Consider the following 20,781-nt stretch of genomic DNA (forward strand, 5'->3'; position numbering starts at 1 on the left):
CAAGCTGTCATCCATTCCAGCCCAGAAAATCAGCAGCCTGCACTTCACATCGGCAGACTGGCCAGAAATAAGAAGTCAATATGACTTGAGGGTTTGTAATGGTGCCACAAGTCATGACATTTGGAAATGCTCTGGTATTACCAGGTTCATTCCATTGATTCTCCTCTGTGTGTAGCAGAAAAATGTAAAGTCTATATTCATGCATTCCAACCACATGTAGCACTAGCAGGTAAAAATACTATATGTGCTGATGGGTAAGTGCCACCATTGCTTGAGCTACGTGAACAAGAGCATTATAACATGAATATACCCTGCCGGTTTTTGGGAGACCATGTCACTTCAGTCACTTAATAAGTGGGCTGGGGAGGGGGCCAAAAAAGAGAGGAGGAATACTGGCCTTGGGAGCTGACACTTGGTTTACAGACGGCATAGAAGACTACCTAGCAGCACTCCTGCCATGTGCCACATCATAGCTGTTTCTCTCTTACTTCCAAATATTCGCCTTTTTTTGTGTTTCACTGTATTAATCTGTGCCTTTCTGTACATACGCAATGTGCAGACAGGTGAGTGGAAGTGACCCATTTTCCAGTGTATTGTATGTATTGTGGTAGCGCCTGGAGACCCCAACCCTGCTGTGTGAGGTACTGTACAAGCACATAAAACACAATGAAGAGATAACAATCTAAGTGGGTGGTCTTTGCAGGGTCGGGGCCTAATCAATAATAAAAATAACAGTAGCAGTAATGATTAATAATACTTAACAGTAGTATAAAGAAAGACCCTCGCAACTCCAAATTCTACCCAGATGACTGCATTGCTCAGTCAGCTTATACAGCACTAGCACCGTCTATTATAATTTAAATGGTAGTTGCCTTGATCTCACTGCTGAACTGAACAGACTATTAGTGGTGTTGCTTGCACTATCGAAGCACAAAGTATGTTAGTATAAATCGCAGCTGCCTTGATCTTTCTGTTGAAAGCAGCTTCGGTTCCTGCACCAATGAATTAACTGTACATTAGAAAAATTAATTAATTAATTAATTAAAGCATTCCCCACTCCAGCCATCAGTGTTCATCACACATGTGTAAAATTGAATTAAAAACTGTTCTCTTACCTAAATGAAATTTTCTTGAGAAGGTGCTGCATATTATACATACATGTACCTTTTTTTTCCCATTCTAAAACTGAAAAAATAATTTCCATTTTATAATTCCAATATTGCCTACAAACTGCATATAACTCCAGGAAGTTAAACCAGCTCATGCTAAGGCTAAACTGAGTTGTTGATTTAGAGCTCCTGATGGAGTCTGGAGAAAGCTGTACAGTCATCCAGGAACGGGGTATAAATATACCAGGAGTCATTTAACTGGAGTAGGATCATGCGGGTGTACTAGCAGCATCCCCTCTAGCAATCCTAGGAATAGAAGGAGAATCCTGCTTGGCTAGAAGCAGGAGTGGCAGTAGTCCCAGCTGTAGCAGCACATGGAGAATCTTGTTGCTGATTGTCATCAGAAGGAGCGACAGTATGGAGCTCAACAGCCCCATAATCAGCACAGTCCTCCTGACTGGCAGCAGAACCAGCGGCAGGCGCCACCTCCCCAGCAGCAGCAGCAAGGAGCAGCAGAGCCCCTCTCGCTAGGTCTCAACAGGAGTGGGGCATAAGGCATCATGCTAAGCAGTCCCTGCTTCTGCAGTATCATTCAGATAGGCCAGAAATCAGCCCGGCACTGCAGGACTTCAGTGGTGATTGGCCTCCTCTTGCTTTTCAAGCAGTTGCACTTGTAGCCCTCTAGCAGCCAAAAGGCCTATGTAAGCAGGTTCTGTTCCCTCCTCATTGGCTGTTGCTGGTTCTTACTCCTGTCTGTCTTCAGGAGCCACTCAACCACTGTAAGCTCTTGCTGTCTCCTATCCATGACTCATTCCTGCCAAGCAAAAGCAACACTCAGTGGTAAGCCACATCTCTGCTTTATGCTGCTCACTGGTCAAGGGACCTGTGGCCTGGTCCTTCCTGACAAGCTCTGGTGCTTCCTCCCCTATCCTCAATTACCTCTGACGTTATCATGGTTGAGGAATTCCTCCCTGTCAACAGCCCTTTGTTAAGCACAGATGTGAGGATCAAGTGACTGTTGGGGTATGCTTGGGGACCTGTGCTGTGTGTAGAAGTGATTGCAGAGGGCAGTTGTCATAAACAGATAGTTAAGGGTTAATGTCTCTTTTACCTGTAAAGGGTTAAGAAGATCAGTGAACCTGGCTGACACCTGACCAGAGGACCAATAGGGGGACAAGATACTTTCAAATCTTGGTGGAGGGAAGTCTTTGTTTGTGTTTTTTTTTTTTGTTCATTGTTCGCTCTTGGGGATAAGAGGGACCAGATGTACACCCAGGTTTTCCCAATCTTTCTGAATCAGTCTTTCATGTTTCAGAATTGTAAGTAATAGCCAGGCAAGGCGGATTAGTCTTATGTTTGTTTTCTTAACTTGTAAATGTGTCTTTTCGCTGGAAGGAGTTTTACCTCTGTTTGCTGTAACTTTGAATCTAAGGCTGGGGGGGCGGTCCCTCTAGTCTATATGAATCTGAGTACCCTGTAAAGCATTTTCCATCCTGATTTTACAGAGATAACGTTTACTTTTTTTTCTTTCTTTAATTAAAAGCTTTCTTTTTAAGAACCTGATTGATTTTTCCTTGTTTTAAAATCCAAGGGATTGAGTCTGAACTCACCAGGGATTGGTGGGGGGAAGGGAAGGGGGGATGGTTAATTCCTCCTTGTTTTAAGATCCAAGGAGTTTGGATTGGTGTGAAACCTCTCAAGGCAACCCAAGGAGGGGAAAGTCGGGGGGGGGGAAAGGAGGGAGATGGTTAATTTCTCCTTGTTTTAAGACCCAAGGGGTTTGGGTCCGGGTTCCCCAGGGAAGGTTTTGGGGGAACAGAAAGTGTGCCAGACACTAAATTCTGGCTGGTGGCAGCGTACCAGACCTAAGCTAGTAATTAAGCTTAAAAGTGTTCATGCAGGTCCCCACTTTTTGTACCCTAAAGTTCAAAGTAGGGGAAAAACCTTGACAGCAGTCGTTCCCAGGTGCTGATCCCCATGCCTCAGCACCTGGCCACTGCTGCTTATGGTTTTTTGAAAATCAATGGCTTTCTCGGCCCCACATACTCTCCCTGCCTCCTAACACGCTCTGTCCCAAAAGTACAAAGCCACTGTATAAGGTATATCAAGGGGTGGCTCAGTGAATACTTGCAGAATGATGACACTCAAATCCATGTATTTATGTGAGTAAAAACTCCCCCCACAAATTTTCATGCAGTCAAAATTTGGTCACTCAGAAAATCTGACAAAAAAGTGTGTAAACAGAGATTGAATAGTGATTTGGAATTCACATGCATTTTTGCAAACCCCAGTATTCGCCCATCGCTAGACCTGAGCAGCCACTTGGTTGTCAGAACAAATACTTAAATTCTACCAGACAAAAACTTGTTTGGCCTCAAAATGATTTCTGGTACTTGAGACAGAGAAAAAGAGATATTAGTCCAGAGAGAATAAAATCTAGTAAATTATTAGATATTTTCAGGGTCTATATTTATCCTCTGCGGTAGTGACAACAGGATTAAACTGACTGCTCAACAAGCATGTAGTTTTTTATTATATGATGGCTATTTAATTTAATTTTATTTTCCTGGCTTCTGGAGTCTTGTGCTGTACGAAAGCTCTACCGATTACTTTACTGAATCAGGCTATTATCTTGCATTCAGTGCTTTAAGTGGCCTTAAATAATATTTCTCTTGATAATCCCATTTTCAAACTCATAAGGTATAAAGGAATCCATTTTTAATAACCCTCAGAACCTCAGTGCGCTTGTACAAAGGTTCATTGAGATGCATTTCCTGAAGGATATGAAGGCTCCAAAAATATACCAACAAGCAGAAGCATCATCAAACATTTAAATGCTAACAGTAACATTAGATTTTGCTGCCTATATGAAACAGCATTGTAAATGAGTCTTAAAAAGTCAAGATGTGACATTTACTGTAAATGTATGCCCCTAATTTATTCTGATAAACCTAGCTGAGCTAAATGAGTTACTAAGTTTTCTTTACAGCGGCTCATGGAATGCATCTAGGTGATATGAAAACTTCTGTCTGTACTCACAGACTTTTCTATAAAACAGGTCACTGAGCTGGCGGAGCTGGCATACATATGAAAGTCTGTTGTTGCACAGATATAAGAAGTGGTGCTTATTTGGCATATACACTATTTTAAAGCAGAGATCATTGAGTGAGTTCATAGTATATAGATGAAGCGAGGCAAAGTACAAAGTTACCATTTTCCAAAGCCATTCAATTAAAGAAAAGTCCCTACAAAGAAAATGGTTTTATAGCATGTCATGAAAAAAATACTTGCCTTTTACTTTAAAAAAAAAAGACTGTTTAAAGGGGATGATTGTAGCGTATGTACCACTTCTAACAGATTTGCTGTGCAGAAGTACATAAGTGTGAGTGATGTAGAGGTACTTGTTTATTATAGAGCACATTTCAATGCAGTAATCATAAATATTGCTAAGGTTGTGCTCTGTTGAAATATGACCTACATACTCTTGATTGTTTGTGTTACGTGATTTGTCTGACACCCATTACATTCTGGGTAATGGCAGCCATTTGTTGCTGTGCACAGCAGGCTCTTTTGACAAAAGAAAATAGGCAGCAATAAAAAAGCTATAGTCTGAATTACATTCTGCACAGTGCTGCACTGCTGAGAGTTTGTGCAAGTGTGTTAACAATGCTCTGAACTGCCTCTTGTCAGCCTTCAGCCTGTAATGGCCATCTGTCCTTACATAAATCTGTCAAAACCTGCTAAGTTCAAGAGAGAGCCCGGAATATACCTTGTACTGTCAACACTCAAATGTATACATTCGCAAAGAAATCAGCATGCATGAAATAATCCAAAGGTCAGAGAATATTTTAGTACTACTGATTTAGGATCATGGTGTGAAATTAAGATTACTGTGTAAAGATGAGCAAAGGTGACAGTGATGAGGAATAAGTACAGAATTAATTCTCTCAAAGTTTAGCTGTTTGGATGCTGAGCATGGGAGGGGCTTGGAAGTGGAGAATTCAGCAGTGACACAGACAAAACAAAAGCCAACTCCAAGCTTTGCTGCAAACTAAAACACTAACCTTTTATTCAGGTTTCAAATGTCCATTGAACTTTTTGAACAATTTATTTTTCATTTATGCTCACTTGTGCATTTCTGCTTCTGTCCAAGAGCAGAAGGACAGGTGCCAAAATGCCATGAGGAAACCGTTCCTCAGGACAGTTCCAGCATGGTTTTGCAAGTGAAAGAAACTCCAGTAGCTAAGCTCAGCACCTGGACTTTTAGGTTCTTCTCTGCACCAAGCCTTGGTCTCCTTTGTGGTTGGCTCAGCATCACTACTGAAAGCAGTTACACCGTGCGTAAAGCCAGTGCTCACAGAGGGCCAGTTTGACAAAGGAAGAATGCAGAGATGATTTTATTTGGTATGTTGCAGTATAAATAGTTTTTGTTTTGGTAAAAAATAAAAAGTAAGTAAATATTTCAAATGCTGACAGTGAAATGCTTGGGTTTATAGAAAAGCAGCAACTAGTGATGGGGATAAATATTTTCCCAGGTCATTCTTCCTGAAGGGGCCATTTGGGGTTGGTTTTTTTTAATAAATATAAAAATTCAGTAATTATCCCATGAGCGACCCCAGGGTTATCTAATTTTACAAATCAAAATGCTCCTTGTGAATTTTATTTGACAAAAGTAATGGCATCTACTCATTAATTATTTGTTGATTGAGTCATTATTTTTAATCCAGAAATGGTGGTGTAGAATGTCAAAGGGAATTGTTCTCTCCAATTTACCCAACTAACATTAGCCCATCTGGAATATTCCGCTTGCACATGTAATTGGCCATTTGGCTAGTTTGTTAGTGAGTAGGCAAAGAGGAGGAGAAAATGGAAGATGTGAACTGAAGGGGATGGTTGTACTGATCATGAATTTAAAACTTAAGCAGTTTGCTGAGGCAGCTTTAACTTGAGGACCAGTGTTTGTGTATTAGGACTCATTGCCCTTGATGTCATTAGAGGAAGGTCTTAGTACACATGAAAAGTTCATAAACATTATTTTCAAATGTTCAGACAAAATCAGGCTTTTCTTTTGCATCAGGTATTCATGTCTTGCCGTTCCTATCTGGTTTTTTTTTTTTTTTTTTGTTTGTTTTCTGGAGCAGATTCATTGCCGCTAATGCAGTGGGACTCCCAGTCTCCATTGATGTCCCTTAGAGAGCACTATGTGTTGATGGAGGCTTTTCCTTCTTTGCTGCAAACTGCTATAAAACATGTTCCATTTGTATTGATCTGCTGAGCTCCATTGTATGGTTAAAAATACAAAACAAGAGGAAACTCTGCCTATATATGAAATAGGCATTTTCTCAAACTGTATTCACATTCCCTGTCCATTCTCCCTAGGGAAGTGATGGAAGGCCCATTGCTTGGGTATTTTAAAACTGGGCTGGACAGCATTAGAAAGTACATTGCATTGGCTTCAGAGTTGGTGTAAGAGATGGACTAGGTAATCTAGTATATTTTTTCTGTCTCTCTTTGCGATATTTTCCTATCTCTGGCTCTGATACAGGAAAGCACTTCAGCACATGCTTATCTGTAGCATATGTTTAAGTCACAGGGAAATCAATGAGATGTAAATACATGCTAAGTTAAGCATGTGCTGAAGTGCTTTCCTGAATAGTAACGTTTTCTTGAACAAGAGTCCCGATTTACTATTGTTCTAGATTTGTGAACACAGTTGTCCTTTTATGCCATGTGAATGTCTCCTTGTATGAAGTCTGAAAGAAACTTTGAGAGCAATACACTTTCTCTGCACAGAAATATTGTAAAATTAGCTGTAGAATGTAGGTTCGGCTCCCTGCTTTTTAAGGATTACAGTTGTGTTTAAATTTTCATCTCTGTCTAAAAATGTAACTTAATAAATTATCATTGTGCTGTGGAAAAACCTGGTAGTTATTGACATGACATTTATCTAGTCTTTCTTTACATATGTCTTTAGTTGATAAACTCAGGTAAGTTTCAGTCTCTCCACCTCATGACACTCCACGAATATTTACTTCTAAATAGAATGGCTCATTGTGGCTGCAATATTTATTGGTACAGTTCACTTAGGTTTTTGCTGCAGAACCACATTTTAGGCAAAATGTATTGGTTATGCTTACAAGAATGTATTATACATACATTAGCAATGGTTTACTAAGTTAATGAACTGTGGAGACAAGGAATCATTGCAGTTAAGTTGTATAGTTGCTGTAGTTCCTTGCATTAGTGCACTGTGCATTACAGAAGTTACTTTGGTAGCATTCATTTCATTTTTCCAGATTTGCTTTCATCCAGGTTTTCATCTGGTAATTTCTTTGGCCTCAGGACAGATTTCTTTGGTTTGAGAGAAAAAACAAACTGTGTGAAAGCTAAAAGTAACTTCCTCAGTATACATCTTATGTAATAAATACAGTTGAAGCTACTGCAGGACTCTCTCTCTGTATACAGATACACACACAGTGCACACACAACATTAAAGTGAGTAGTAGATGTACTTGTAAAAAAAGTGACAAAAATAATATTGAAGACCTTGGGGCAATATGTTAATATTTGCTAGTGTGCTGATGTTGTTAGCATTTCTGTCCAAAGCTCTAAATAGTGTTGCTGGTGCATAACATCCTAGTAAAGTCAATTTATGGTTACAGAGGTAGTTAAAGAAAGCAAGTTGGTTTTTTTTTCAGGCCATGGGAAGGGAATCTCGGTTTAATTTCTTTTTCAAAGAAGAATCTGTGCTTTCTGGAAAAGCATTTTTCTCTGTTTAAAACTCTCTTTTTTTTTTTTTAGGCCTAACTCCACCTACAACCCCTCCTCACAAAGCCAACCAAGATAATCCTTTCAGGACTTCACCCAAGCTGAAGTCATCATGCAAGACTATTGTAACACCCTCAAAAAAGCCCCGCTACAATGAGTCTTCCAGTTCTCAAGGACATAACACAATCAAGAAGAGTCCAGAACAGTCTGAGCTGTATGCACAGCTTAGCAAGACAACAGTACTGTCCAGTGGACATGAGGAGAGAAAGACAAAACGGCCTACTTTGCGGCTGTTTGGTGACCATGACTACTGTCAATCTGTGAATTCAAAAACCGAAATACACATTAAAATATCCCAGGAACTTCAGGACTCCAGACAACAAGAATTTAAAGATTCTGCACCTGGGTGGCAGTGTCAGATTTGTTCTTCTTTAGAACAAGACCAGTATTACAGGAGAGAGACTTTACAGGCAAGTAAGCAGGGTTCCCACTCTAGCAGCCGAAAACAGCTCCAAGACCAGGATATCCGGGCCGAACTGAATAAGCACTTTGGTCACCCCAGCCAAGCTGTTTTTGATGAAGAGGCAGATAAGGCCAATGAACTGAGGGACAATGATTATAGTAATGAACAATTCTCCAAACTACCTATGTTTATAACTTCAGGACTAGTTATGGATGGCCTCTTTGATGACAGTGAAGATGAAAATGATAAACTATGCTACCCTTGGGATGGGACAGAAGCCTATTCATTGTTTGATGTATCGCCTTCTTGCTCTTCTTTTAACTCTCCATGCAGAGATTCAGTGTCTCCACCCAAATGCTTATTTTCTCAAAGATCCCAAAGGATACGCTCTAGATCAATGTCCTTTCCTCAACACAGGTCTTGTTTCCGTTCTCCATATTCCCGGTCAAGATCAAGGTCGCCATGTAGCAGATCCTCTTCCAGGTACTGTCTGAGAAATGCAAATGTATTTATAATAGACATGAAGGAAAAGGAATCCAGAAGCAGCGGAATCTGGAGAAGCTCCTCTTATTGCCTTTCTTGAAGATAATGGGATTGTGACACAAAACACTTGTTGCCATTGTCCTTTAAACTTGCCAATGTTGAATACAGTGGAGACAGTCAGACCATAAAAGAGCAGTCAGTGAGAAATTTACTTAGCTCACTGTTTCCATTAGTTGCAAATCTGCCGTGTGCCAATATAGTTGCAATCCATATAAGATAAAGTTCACATTGGCTGACTTGGTGCTCTGCATTAGCATGAATAAGGGATAATACAAAAGCACAAAACAAAAGACTGCACTCCAAGGCCCCTGAGTTAACTGTGAAATCACAAACTGTCACTAGAAAATCTCACTGGTTGTGTCAGAGAAATTGTAGGTTCAGGTAATCAGTAGCTCGCAAATACGTGGTGTCAATAGACTTATACTAAATGATAGAAGCAAATGTTCTTTTGTGTTCTTTCTTACAGATCTTGTTACTATTATGAGTCCAGCCACTGTAGACATCGAGCATACAGAAGTTCTCCTTTATATGCAAGATCACGATCCAGATCACCGTATAGTTGTAGACCCAGGTAGCATGTTTTGTTTGTATTTGGCTCACTTTTTATTCTGTTCTTCTGAGATAATGAGATGCTCCAGAAATTGTATTATTCATTTTACTTTGACAAATTCAGGTACTTGATTTAATGATGAAGTTATGTTTCCTAGATATGACAGCTATGAGGAATATCAGCATGAAAGACTGAAGAGGGAAGAATACCGCAAAGAGTATGAAAAACGGGAATCTGAAAGGGCCAAGCAAAGGGAGAGGCAGAGACAAAAAGCAATTGTAAGCACTGTGAAGATAATTTTCATTTTGAAAGAGGTTTTGGGGTAGTTGTTGTTATTATTATTTTTGGGGTAGTTTACTAAAGCTAAAACCGCAGCGTCCTTCTCTCTTTTCCTTATAATAGAACAAACAAAATTCACACAAAAATCTCTTGGCACACATTCCTTAATAATTCTGATCTCTTAGGCTAATATGTATTTTCATTTCAATTTTAATTTTGACTGTACAAATTAAGTTTTTTAAAGATACTACTAATTGTGACTTTCAAATCTATCCACAGTCAACAGACAGTGAGGCTTTACTAGACAAAGCTTTGTCACAGATAATAAGTAGCATATTAAGCATTGGTCCCATCTCTTCATCATAAAAATGCATCTACAAATATTAATCTATTAGAGAAGCTGCATCTGATACAGTACATCATATACCAATAATTGGCAATGATGTGACACAAGTATGTATTCCAGCATTTTGATTTCTTACACAAGAAGTAATAGGTATCGATAAGTGCACATCTTAAAGCTTTTGTCTTCATGGTACTCAGAAACTGTACCCAGAAGGCCTGAAGTATAGTTCTGTGGGGGGAGGGCAAATTGAGCCCTTAATGACAAACATACCAGCTCGGTCTTCTTAAGAGATTTTATAGCAACTGTTGAAACTGGTCCTTTCTAATGATCAAGTGCTATTTAATTAAATATCTTTTCAAAGTCTTCAAAATACCTGATGCAGTGTTTTTTTTTCTATCCTAGGTGCCCTGGGCACATGGGGCAAGAGAAAAGGGCATTGTTGCTGGGATCAGTAGCAGTTGGGTAGTAGGATGGATCCAGTAGGGAAGGACAGTGTCTGTCTTCTCTGGTTCCATGCTGTCATTGTATGATGGTCTTTATAAAACTAAATGTGGGGGCTGCTTTCAGCCTGGCTCCCTGTCCTCTCCTTTTGGTGGCCTGTCCTAGTGTCCCCTACTTTTGTACTCGTTCTCCCGTTCTTTCCATTCTGCCTTCTTCCTACTGCTCCTCCGTATCCTGCCCCTCCAATTACTCTGTCCTGTTCTATTTGCACAGTTTGAGCTCCTTTAGGTTTCCACAGCACTCTTCTAGGGCCTAATCCACAGCCCATTGAAGTCAATGGGAGTTTTTCCATTGTTTTCAGTGGCTTTGTATTAGACCCTTACACATTCAACTGACTGCAGCACTGACACATTTCTCCTTACACTGCTGGGGGCCTTAAACATTGAGATCAGGCCACAGTACTAAAATAATCTAGCAGTGTGGCAAATTATATCCTGTTAAAATACCAATAATTGCAACATAATAAAAACATAAAGCCCTTGTGTACGTTGCATCAGCAGAGGATGGAATCCTATCTGTTTTCTGTCACCATGATAAGCTTTATATTAAAAAATGGTAAAAAATAAAAGCAGGTTATTTCCTCCCCTGTATGAATGAGCTCCGGGGGGGAAATCCTTGCCCACTGAAGTCAATGGCACAATGGGGCCAGGGTTTTACCCTAGGTCTCTCTGTCCCCCTCTCTAATGCTCCTCTCCTTAGAAAGCTCTTTTCTACTCATCTTCTCTCTTGAGAGACTCTCTTCATTCCCTCTTCAACAACAACAACAATCTTTCCTTCATATTCTTTCCTTGGGATTCTCTTCCCACTTACCCCCAAATTAAGGTTGCTTTGTCCTCCACCTTGGTCTCTTCTAACTCTGCAAGGACAAATCTATGTTTTCCATATAAACACAAATTCCTGAAATATGAGGCTCCAGCTCACTGTCTCATGCTACTGAGGTTGGACTGGACAGATGTCTCTTCTTCACAAGAGACTCAGAGCCAGGATCTCAGGAGCTGACTGCAGGAGAAGTGCTAATGAGGCAGCAGGAGGTTGCATAGGACTGGGTACCAGCAGGTATGATTGAGCTAAATCCGGGCAGGTATTAATGGATCAATGCACAGAGTCGGCCTAAATGATACAGCAGCATAAATGCACCTAGAAGGAAGAAAAAAAAAGACACATGAATCGGGTAATTTAATATGTCAAAACCAAATGTGTAAAAATGCCTTCTGATTGCACATGGCCAACAGTCTGTACATGCAGTTAGCATCTTGGCAAATGCAAATATATATTTTAGCCACAAAATACTGAAGATGCTTGTTTCCAAAATCTAGATTTCTGCTCATACTCTTATGTGATGACAGTATGTGTAAATGATTGTCCGTTCAATCTGGTCATGCAGAAACTGAGGCCAGGCTGAGGCTGACTAAAACTGTGAGCTAACATTTTCAAACGTGGATGCCTAAAATTAGGCACCTAAATTTATATCTGACCATCTAAATAAAAGTGGCTTACCGTTCAGAATGAGGGGCCTCCTCAGCTCCCATTGAACCTAATGGGAGTTCAGCCTCCTGAAAATCAGGCCACTTATTTGGGTGCCTCAGTATGGATTTAGGTCTTAATTTTAGGCAACCAAGTGGTGACCTGAGACAATATGTATTTTTTAAAAATGGAGTTTAATAGTTTTATTAATGTTATTGTAAAAGGAGGTATTCTAGGGAGTGGTATAATGATATGCTTGGTGAACAAGTTTTCTAACTGGGGTGAGATCCTGGCCCCATTGAAATCAATAGTAAAACTCAGTGGGGTTAGAATTTTAATGTGCGTGCGTGCGTGCGTGTGTGTGTGTGCACAGAACAACAGTTGAAGCCCTCTTTAGCTCACAAGATATATCCCAAATCACTTAATCATGCTAAGTGGCAGCTTTCTAAATTATCACAATAAAGACCCCTCCATCATGACATTTGAGGCACAACTCTAACGGTCCATATATACTGCAGCCAGGGGTGCAATTTGCAGCTCACATAGACATACCTGTGCTAGCTGTCCTCTAGCTAGATCCAGTGCTTAATTTGTGCCAGGACTTGCCAGGCTTGGCAGTTCATAGCCCCAACACCTCTGGGCTTGCTGCATCAGTTTTGAAAGTACAAAAAATTGCTTGAGCTCTGGCATCTAATTGCTTGAGTCCAGCACCCCTTTCATTACCAATTAAGCACTGGCTATATCATTAAAAATAGCAGTGAGGACACTGCTGTACCAGTGCAGGCTACCAATGGAAGTATCTAACCTAGGAGGGTTGTTGGGGAGGGAGTCAGGCAGGCTTGTGCAGCCTGTGCTGAAGGCTGCACTGCCATGTCCTCACTGCTACAACTGGCAGCAGTATGTTACTCAAACTGAAAATCTGCTCCTGCTGCAATGTAGAGGTGCCCTGCAACAGTTAACACAGGGAACTAAAAATCCAAACCAAAAGAAGTGACGTGCCATGAAGATTCAGAAGCACCTGGTTCCTCTGAGCAGTTGCAGGTAATTTCTGAGCTGATGCAGAGGCTTTTGCGACCACAGCCTATATTCCTACATGCCTAATAATTCTCAAGATGTGGTTTCAGAATGATAATGAACGCTTTACATTCCTGGAATCTGCGGCCGGTGTAGCAAAGCTTAAGGAGTGAGAGGAATTAGCAGATGGATGAACATCACAGAAGAGACATTGTATTGGCCAAAGAACAGAGTGGCGACTCTGTAGTGTGCTACCCAGCATGCAGTGGGAAGAAGTTTTATGTCATCAGTGAGAGGGGAAGTGATAGCAAAAAGGCAAAGGCTTGAGAACAACGGTGGCCCGGAGGCCTAGCTGTACTGCAAAGGAAGTTTGAAAAGGCTATAGAGTTACAGGTGTGATGGAACACAGAGCCAGGCTTCAGAGCATTATCACTTTAGAAACATTGAAACCCTTTGATGTGTCAGCAGCTCTTGACGCACCACTAAAGTGATGCCTTAGAACCAAAAGGTTAAAGCATGTGATTGGCAACCTAGCGTTTATAAATCTGTGCTGCTGCTGCTGCTATGCTGATTTTCTGTAGAATTCTCAGTCTCCCCTCATTTGCAGCCTGCACCATCTGCGGGCAAGGAGTCAGGATAACACAATGCCCCTTTGAAAGACAAAACAAAAAAATTACTCTTGACATCTTTACTTCACATTTCTTAAGTGCTGACAATGGACATGACACAAATCTCAGGAGAACTCTTGCCCCAGAGAACTTATAGACACAGGGATAGTACAAAGGAAGCACCATTTTAGATCAAATACATTGCTTTGCAACATGAAGGCAAGAGAGAGACCTTTTTATAAATGAATATTTGACTTCTTTAAAACACACCAAACATTGCCTAAATCCCCAGTGGTGAGAGGCTCACGGTTTCTTTTGTCTCAATGATTTTCCATTGCCCCTCCTCCTGATAATTGCGATGTATTATTGTATTGCGGTAGCACCTGGTGGCTCTACCTCATTGTACAAACACAGAACAAGTGCTATCAACAATCACTCTTTTTTGCCCACTCTCCTACAGTTCACCTAAGTGCGTTGGACCATTGCAAACATGGAAATCAAAAATCACACAGGACAAGTTTTCTTTTCAAATCTTCGTGCTCTCCTTTTTGCCACACTTGTTTCCTTACAGCAGCATTTATTCACTGATTCACTTTCCAAAGCAGGTCTCCCGCATGACCCTGGAAGAAGGTTGAGATTTTCCCGATTTTCTTTTTCTTTTTAATTTCTCAATCTAACCATTCCCATTGCACTTTCAAATGGGGGCTTTGCCTGCAGCTATAAGGATGAGCTCCTTTATTATCTTGTGCTAAAACTGACTTGCAGATCACTTACCATGGGACGCAGGGTAGTGATAGGGTTGTAACCTACTTTCCACCCACTCTTGGGGAAACAGCAGATCCTTCAGATAGGCCCAGGAAATGGTGAAAAGAGTTCAGATTTACCCTTTGGTCTCCCATGGTACTGCCTGAGTTTGTGTAAACAGCTTTACATATACTGGATGATGTAGCATTATGTGGGTTTCCGAGAACTTCATGCAGACCACACCCTAAAAAGGGTGGACTAGGGTTTTGTTAACCCAAGGCAAACATAGACCATCTTGGAAGGACATGGTGAGCAGCATTGTATGAGCCTTTCCCAGTGCTCTGCTGCAAGCACACCAGCAGTGCACAAAGGGGAAGGAGGAGCAACAGGGAGAGACATGGCTGAGCATGGCTTCCTCTAGCGCTACTGCCTTTGGTAAACACGGCACCCAGAAGTCACTCAGTAGCAGCCCAGGAGGCAGTGGGCAGAAGAGCCTGGCATGGAAAAACTTTGTTCCTTGCAAAGCTGACATTTGGGGATGAGGGAGAGAGTTCAAGCAGAAGGAAGAAAGTTTGTGGGGGAGAGTGTTTGGGAGGCAAGAGAAAGCTTAGCATAGGATGGCAGTCCTGGCCAAACTGGATGTGCAGATGGCAAACCTGGGTCTCACTCTGACTGCAGTAAGGAAAGCTTGGTCACGCTAGGAATGCTGGCTTCACTAGCTTTTTTAATTTGAAACCATACATTTTATTTATAGATCTACACGTTTTCCTACCCACACAGTCAGTAAGCTAGTTTTTCTGAGGACAGGATAAAAAGCAGGAAGGTGATCTTAAATTAAATCCAAAGGAGGACCAGGCATGTTGGGCCAGAGCGGGTTGGCAGGGCATTTCTTCATATACCTGGCAAATCACTGAACCGTACTCAGAGCTTGTGATGCAAGGTAAATGATCTGCAGACTGGAATGAAAAGCTTGACAGTGTTTTCCAGAGTTTTCTGCACATTTCTCTCTGCCCACATTAAATTCAAAACAAAAAGCTTTCCTCTGTAATTTTCCAGTGTCCCAGTTCAAACATCATCAACTATAACAAATGCAATAAAGGGCATATTTAATGTGTACATACAGACTTGTGCATGTTACTTTTTATAAAACAAAAGGAGTATATTGTAATCTTGTTATGCTTATGTAGCTCCTGTTATTAAAGGTGTATGTCTTTATGACAGGAGATTACAAATAATCTCCCTATAATCACAATGAAATCAACAAAAGCCAGCCAAGCCAATATCAATGCTGAAATGAGCCCTATTCTCTCTAATACTTAGACATCATGGCACTCCCTTTAAACAAACAGTTAATGAGAACATCTTGTTGTGCCTACATATTGTAGGGCATATGGTACATTTCAGCTTTACATTTGAATTTCCTTAATTTTGTAGTTTTAACTTATTCTCTTAATGATACACTAGCAAGATTTTTTTTAATTGTTCAGTTTTGGTTTTTTACAATGATCTTAAAGACAAAAGGGCAAAAACCAAACAAACAAAAAAATCTGCACACATCCTTACTCAGTCTCACAGAAGTGTGTGCAACAGTTATTTCCATCACATTCTTATATAACAATCTCAGCATCCATGTGTGATACTTTATGTTTTTTCAGTCAAAATGTAGTATCTCAGATGATGTGCATTAGTCAGTTTGATCTGTTATGTTATACTCCATCTGGCCAGTCATTTAGGTTCAATATTTAGTGTCAGTGGAATTGTTTCTTATCAAGTGGTTCAGTGCGGTTACATCCTCTTTTTGGTAAGACAGTCTGGAAAGTAATTATTGTGCATATGCAGTCTTTACTGTTTTTAAAGTCTGTGGAGGTGGGGGCGGTGGAGGGGAAGGTCTGCTTCCTTATGTCCAATCATACTGAAAGCAAGCAGAGAGGAGAGGAAGGAGGTTGGAGTGCTGACCTCTGCTGCACGCTTCTCAAATCCCTCGTAGTTAACAGAAAACCCTCTGTTCACTCCTCCACCTTCTGCGTAACCATGGATCTGGGTTGGACGTCTTGGAGTTAGAGGCTGAGGATAGGACCAAGAAACAGCTGCTGTTCATAGAGTGTTTCCCTTGTAATCCCATGGTTATCTGTGTGCAAGTTAATGCTTTACTTAGTTGCATTAATTTCTTTGTGCTGTGTTGCTGTCAAATTCTCTACTAGTGTAAATTGGTGGTGTTCCATTAACCAGTAGAGCTGTGCCAATCTGTAGCAGAGAATTGGCTCTGAGACAGGGTATTGGACATACGTGTGGGTGGGAAAAACCAAAAATATGACAATGTTTAGGCTACTGATGTGGAGAAACCATGACCTATCTTGCTGGACTAATAGTGTTTCCATCTGTCTATCTATAGCCATCTTTTTTATCATGTCTTAAACTTAGATTGTAAGCTCTGTGGAGCAGGGATCATCTTTTCTGTGTCTGAACAGCACCTGGCACATTGGGGTCCTGGTCCATAAGTAGGGCTCCTAGACACTGCAGGAGTTCTTCAAAGAACTGTGCTGCCTGAGTGAAGCGTTAGTCAAAAAATCCATCAAGTGAAACTCCCAGAGTTTCCTAGGTTTGGCCACTCTGTCATGGATTTTAACTTGTGGGGGTATAATGTGGAGCTGTGGCTGGAGTTTGGACTATTTGAAAATATGTTTATTCCAAGTACTAAATAACAACATACCAGTCAGCATTAGTGCCTGCAAAATTGCACAATTGAATAAGAATGTTTCAACATTTTTACTAATAAACCAAAAATGTAATTGTAACTATAAGAAATGTGTTATTTTGCTTCCTCAAAGAAACCACTCATGTAATTAGAAATTGTCTCTAGTCTCAGGCTTAGAACAGGTCTTCCTTCATTTTGAGATTATAAATCACTGAAAACTAGATTATGGTGGCAATGCTGACTGTCCCTTACTTAGGTCTGCTGTGTACATGTCTAGAATGTATTTTTATTATTGCTATGCCTGTTATTTTTATTTTTATTTTTATTACACTTGCCCCCAACTGAGATTGGGTCCCCATTGTGCTTGGTATTGTTCAGACACATACTAAGAGACAGTCCCTGCCCTAAAGAGCTTACAGTCTAAATGGACAGACAGGCAGAGGACTGGAGTGGAGCAGAGGCACAGAGAGATGTTCCATGTCACGTAACGGACAGTGGCCTAGACAGTAATAGAAGCATCCAGGTCTCCTGACTCCTAATTTGGGGCATATCCCCTGGACCACACTAGCTGTCACATATAATAATACCATTTAAATATCTACTATGTCCTTCCTCAGAGAACAATATTGCCATTAGCAGGAGGATGGATCTAGTAGGTCTTTTCCACCTCTAACTATACTACCATCATTATGCAGCCCCAGCACACCCCTATATATGTAAATATATATCATCTGTACTGCACCTGTCATAAAAGGTCCCTCTTCTTCCTTTCCCCACCTCCACAGGAAGAACATCGTGTGATGTATGTGGGTAAAATCAGAGCTGATACCACCCAAACAGAACTGAGGGACCGGTTTGAAGTTTTTGGTGAAATTGAGGAGTGTACAGTAAATCTGCGGGATGATGGGTAAGAACTTTCAAGGCTATCTCTTGTTTAGAAGCTGCCCTATGTAAAAAAAAGGATGACAGTAAGATCACCAGTAGGGTTGTTACCAGTGTAAGTGCTGTGACAGATGACATGCTGAGTTCAAAACCTTATTTATTTTCTTTCAGCCTTATTTATTAATGTTGCTAGTTGAGATTTCCTGTCCCAGAAATAAGTATTTAGTTGCATGACAGGACAATCATGCTGATAAATGGATGCAGTAGCTTTGTCATTTGCACTACAGTAGCACCAGTATGTTCCTGCTTTCAGGAATGGGTTACTTTGATGTGCATTAACGCTTTTTAACTTTTCTTCCCAATTGTATTTTTCAATTACAGAGACAGCTATGGTTTCATCACCTACCGCTATACTTGTGATGCGTTTGCTGCTCTCGAAAATGGATACACTTTACGCAGATCAAATGAACCTGACTTTCAGTTGTACTTTTGTGGACGCAAGCAATTTTGCAAGTCTAACTATGCAGACCTAGGTAAGTATTTTGCTGTATGTGAAATGTGAGTACTTGATATAGAGATCAAAATAAAACACATAATCCAGGGCTATCCAGGGTTTGGTTTTGTTCGTAGCTATTGTATTTAAGTGTTGCTGTTTTTTTAAAGGCAAATGGTTTCTGCTTATTTGATGAAAACAAGTTTAAAAACTACAGCTTTGTCTTACGGCTGAGTGGCAGGCTTTCATAGAGTTTATGTACCATTCATTTGCAATTTATCTATATCGGTATGGAAATCAATGGACCCTATTGGTGAAAATATTGCCTTGGCGAAATGACAATACTTGGAAAACTTTCTGCATGCATTATTATTTCTGTAACATTATAACTTCTTGGTGCTGATATCGGATGTATTTATATGATCCATAAATAGAGGTAACAGTAGAGTCCCCAACAAAATAAACTTCATCATGATTTTTGCCCTTTCTTATGTTTAGGTGCTAGTTATGTAGAACCAGCTGGAGACAAGGACTGCAGACTCATAGGGTATGTCTACCCTACAACAAAACAGCCACGGCTGGCCCATGTCAGCTAACTTGGGCTCGTGGAGCTATAAAATTGCAGGGTAGACATTTGGGCTTGTGCTGGAGCTGGGGATTCCAGACTACAGCCCAAGCCCAAACATCTACACTGCAGTATTATAGCCCTTCAGGCTAAGCCCCACGAGTCTAAATCAGCTGAACCAGGCCAGCTATGAGTGTTGTACTGCAGTATAGACATGCCCATAGATTTTAAAGCCAGGAAGGACCATTATGATCATCCATTCTGACCCCTTGCATAAACGCAGGCCATAGATTTCACCCTATGATTCCTGCACTGAGTCCAAGCTTGTAAGGGAACTAGAGCATCTCTTTTACAACAACATCCAATCTTGATTTAAGGACTCCAATTGATGGAGAATTTACCCACTCCCTTGGTGTTCACTGTTCCTGTGATTGTCTCTAATTGCAAGCACTTAAGGCTAAATTGTCACAGCCCTTCCTGATATTGGAACATGCTGGGTGTAAGACCTCAGCTTACTCCTCTGTTCAGACTGTGACTCAGGCCTTGGCCAGGAGAGCAAGATGTGCTCATCCAGTGCTGCTTCTTGCAGGCAAGACTGTTTAAAGTGTATGTGCAGATGTTAATTTTTTTACAGCATGCACGCAGGTGTTTGTGTGTGTGCACATACAGAGGCCATATGATCCACCTGAAAATTGGTTCTTAAATATGTTATCATGCATGCGTTCATCATACATACATCCTATTTTAATAGCAGCAAAGAGTCCTGTGGCACCTTATAGACTAACAGAAGTTTTGGATCATGAGTTTTCGTGGGTGAATACTCATGCTCATGCTCCAAAACTTCTGTTAGTCTATAAGGTGCCACAGGACTCTTTGCTGCTTTTACAGATCCAGACTAACACGGCTACCCTCTGATACTTGATCCTATTTTAATGATCTTTTAAAATGCGGATTATTCACTAAATATTAAACCTTAGCTAGTACCTGTCTAAATAGAATTAAGGTATAGCAGATATTCTTTTCTGACTAAAATACCAAGGGAAATGTTATTACAGTACCTTCATTAATTGGTTATTGTGTTTTTATGAATTAATGACCACAATCATTAAAATCTCTGCATAACCCTGTAACACAGAGCTAATGAAATCTTGTATGCACTGCCCTTGGCTTTGTGTGAAGCAAGAAGTGAATACAAATATATTTTTTTCTAACCAATTGATGTCTTCTCAGAGTAAATGATAAAAGTGATATGCATTGTTCACAATGAATATGCTATAATTCACTTCACTTGCTAAATAGATAGTGTAAAGCTGGGAAAAGGCAGCTGACTGCTGAAGAGATATGGGACTGATGATGAAAATATAAAAGGTGGCAAGTCATTTGTTCAAATGTTGGCTGATAAAAACAGCAAAGACAGATTGAAGTCTTGACTTGGTTTGACATATCTTCTGCGGTGATGAAGCCAGGGGTGTATCTAGTATCTCAATACATCTGGGGCTTAAAATAAGCTTCCTGACGGGGACCCTCTTGAACATTATTCATCATTGGCTGTGGGCCTTTCAAGATCTTTCTCTATTGAGTGGGATCCTCAAAGTATTTCTGAGCTGAACATCTTTGCTTTGTACTACTGACAGCCTGTGCCTCTCTCCACTTCAGATTGCCCTCTCTGAATTTCACAGACTGTGTATCAGATATAGGGAAATGATGGAGTGAACTTTTAACTTCATGAGTCCGTATAAGGGCAGAGGCAATTAATC

The 20,781-nt window shown here is 40.6% G+C and overlaps 1 protein-coding gene across 3 annotated transcripts in view; it reads left to right on the plus strand.

Moving 5' to 3' along the window:
• Positions 1-20,781, plus strand: part of PPARGC1A (PPARG coactivator 1 alpha) — a 506,418-nt gene that overhangs the window by 479,367 nt on the left and 6,270 nt on the right. For all 3 annotated transcript variants that reach the window (XM_050947556.1, XM_050947558.1, XM_050947557.1), the window contains 5 exons: positions 7,911-8,823; positions 9,350-9,454; positions 9,591-9,711; positions 17,870-17,991; positions 18,348-18,499. In XM_050947556.1, coding sequence (XP_050803513.1) covers positions 7,911-8,823; positions 9,350-9,454; positions 9,591-9,711; positions 17,870-17,991; positions 18,348-18,499 — 1,413 coding nt within the window. The remainder of the gene's footprint in view (positions 1-7,910; positions 8,824-9,349; positions 9,455-9,590; positions 9,712-17,869; positions 17,992-18,347; positions 18,500-20,781) is intronic.

The sequence above is a fragment of the Gopherus flavomarginatus genome, chromosome 3, assembly GCF_025201925.1.
Source record: "Gopherus flavomarginatus isolate rGopFla2 chromosome 3, rGopFla2.mat.asm, whole genome shotgun sequence".
NCBI classification, from domain to species: Eukaryota; Metazoa; Chordata; order Testudines; family Testudinidae; genus Gopherus; species Gopherus flavomarginatus.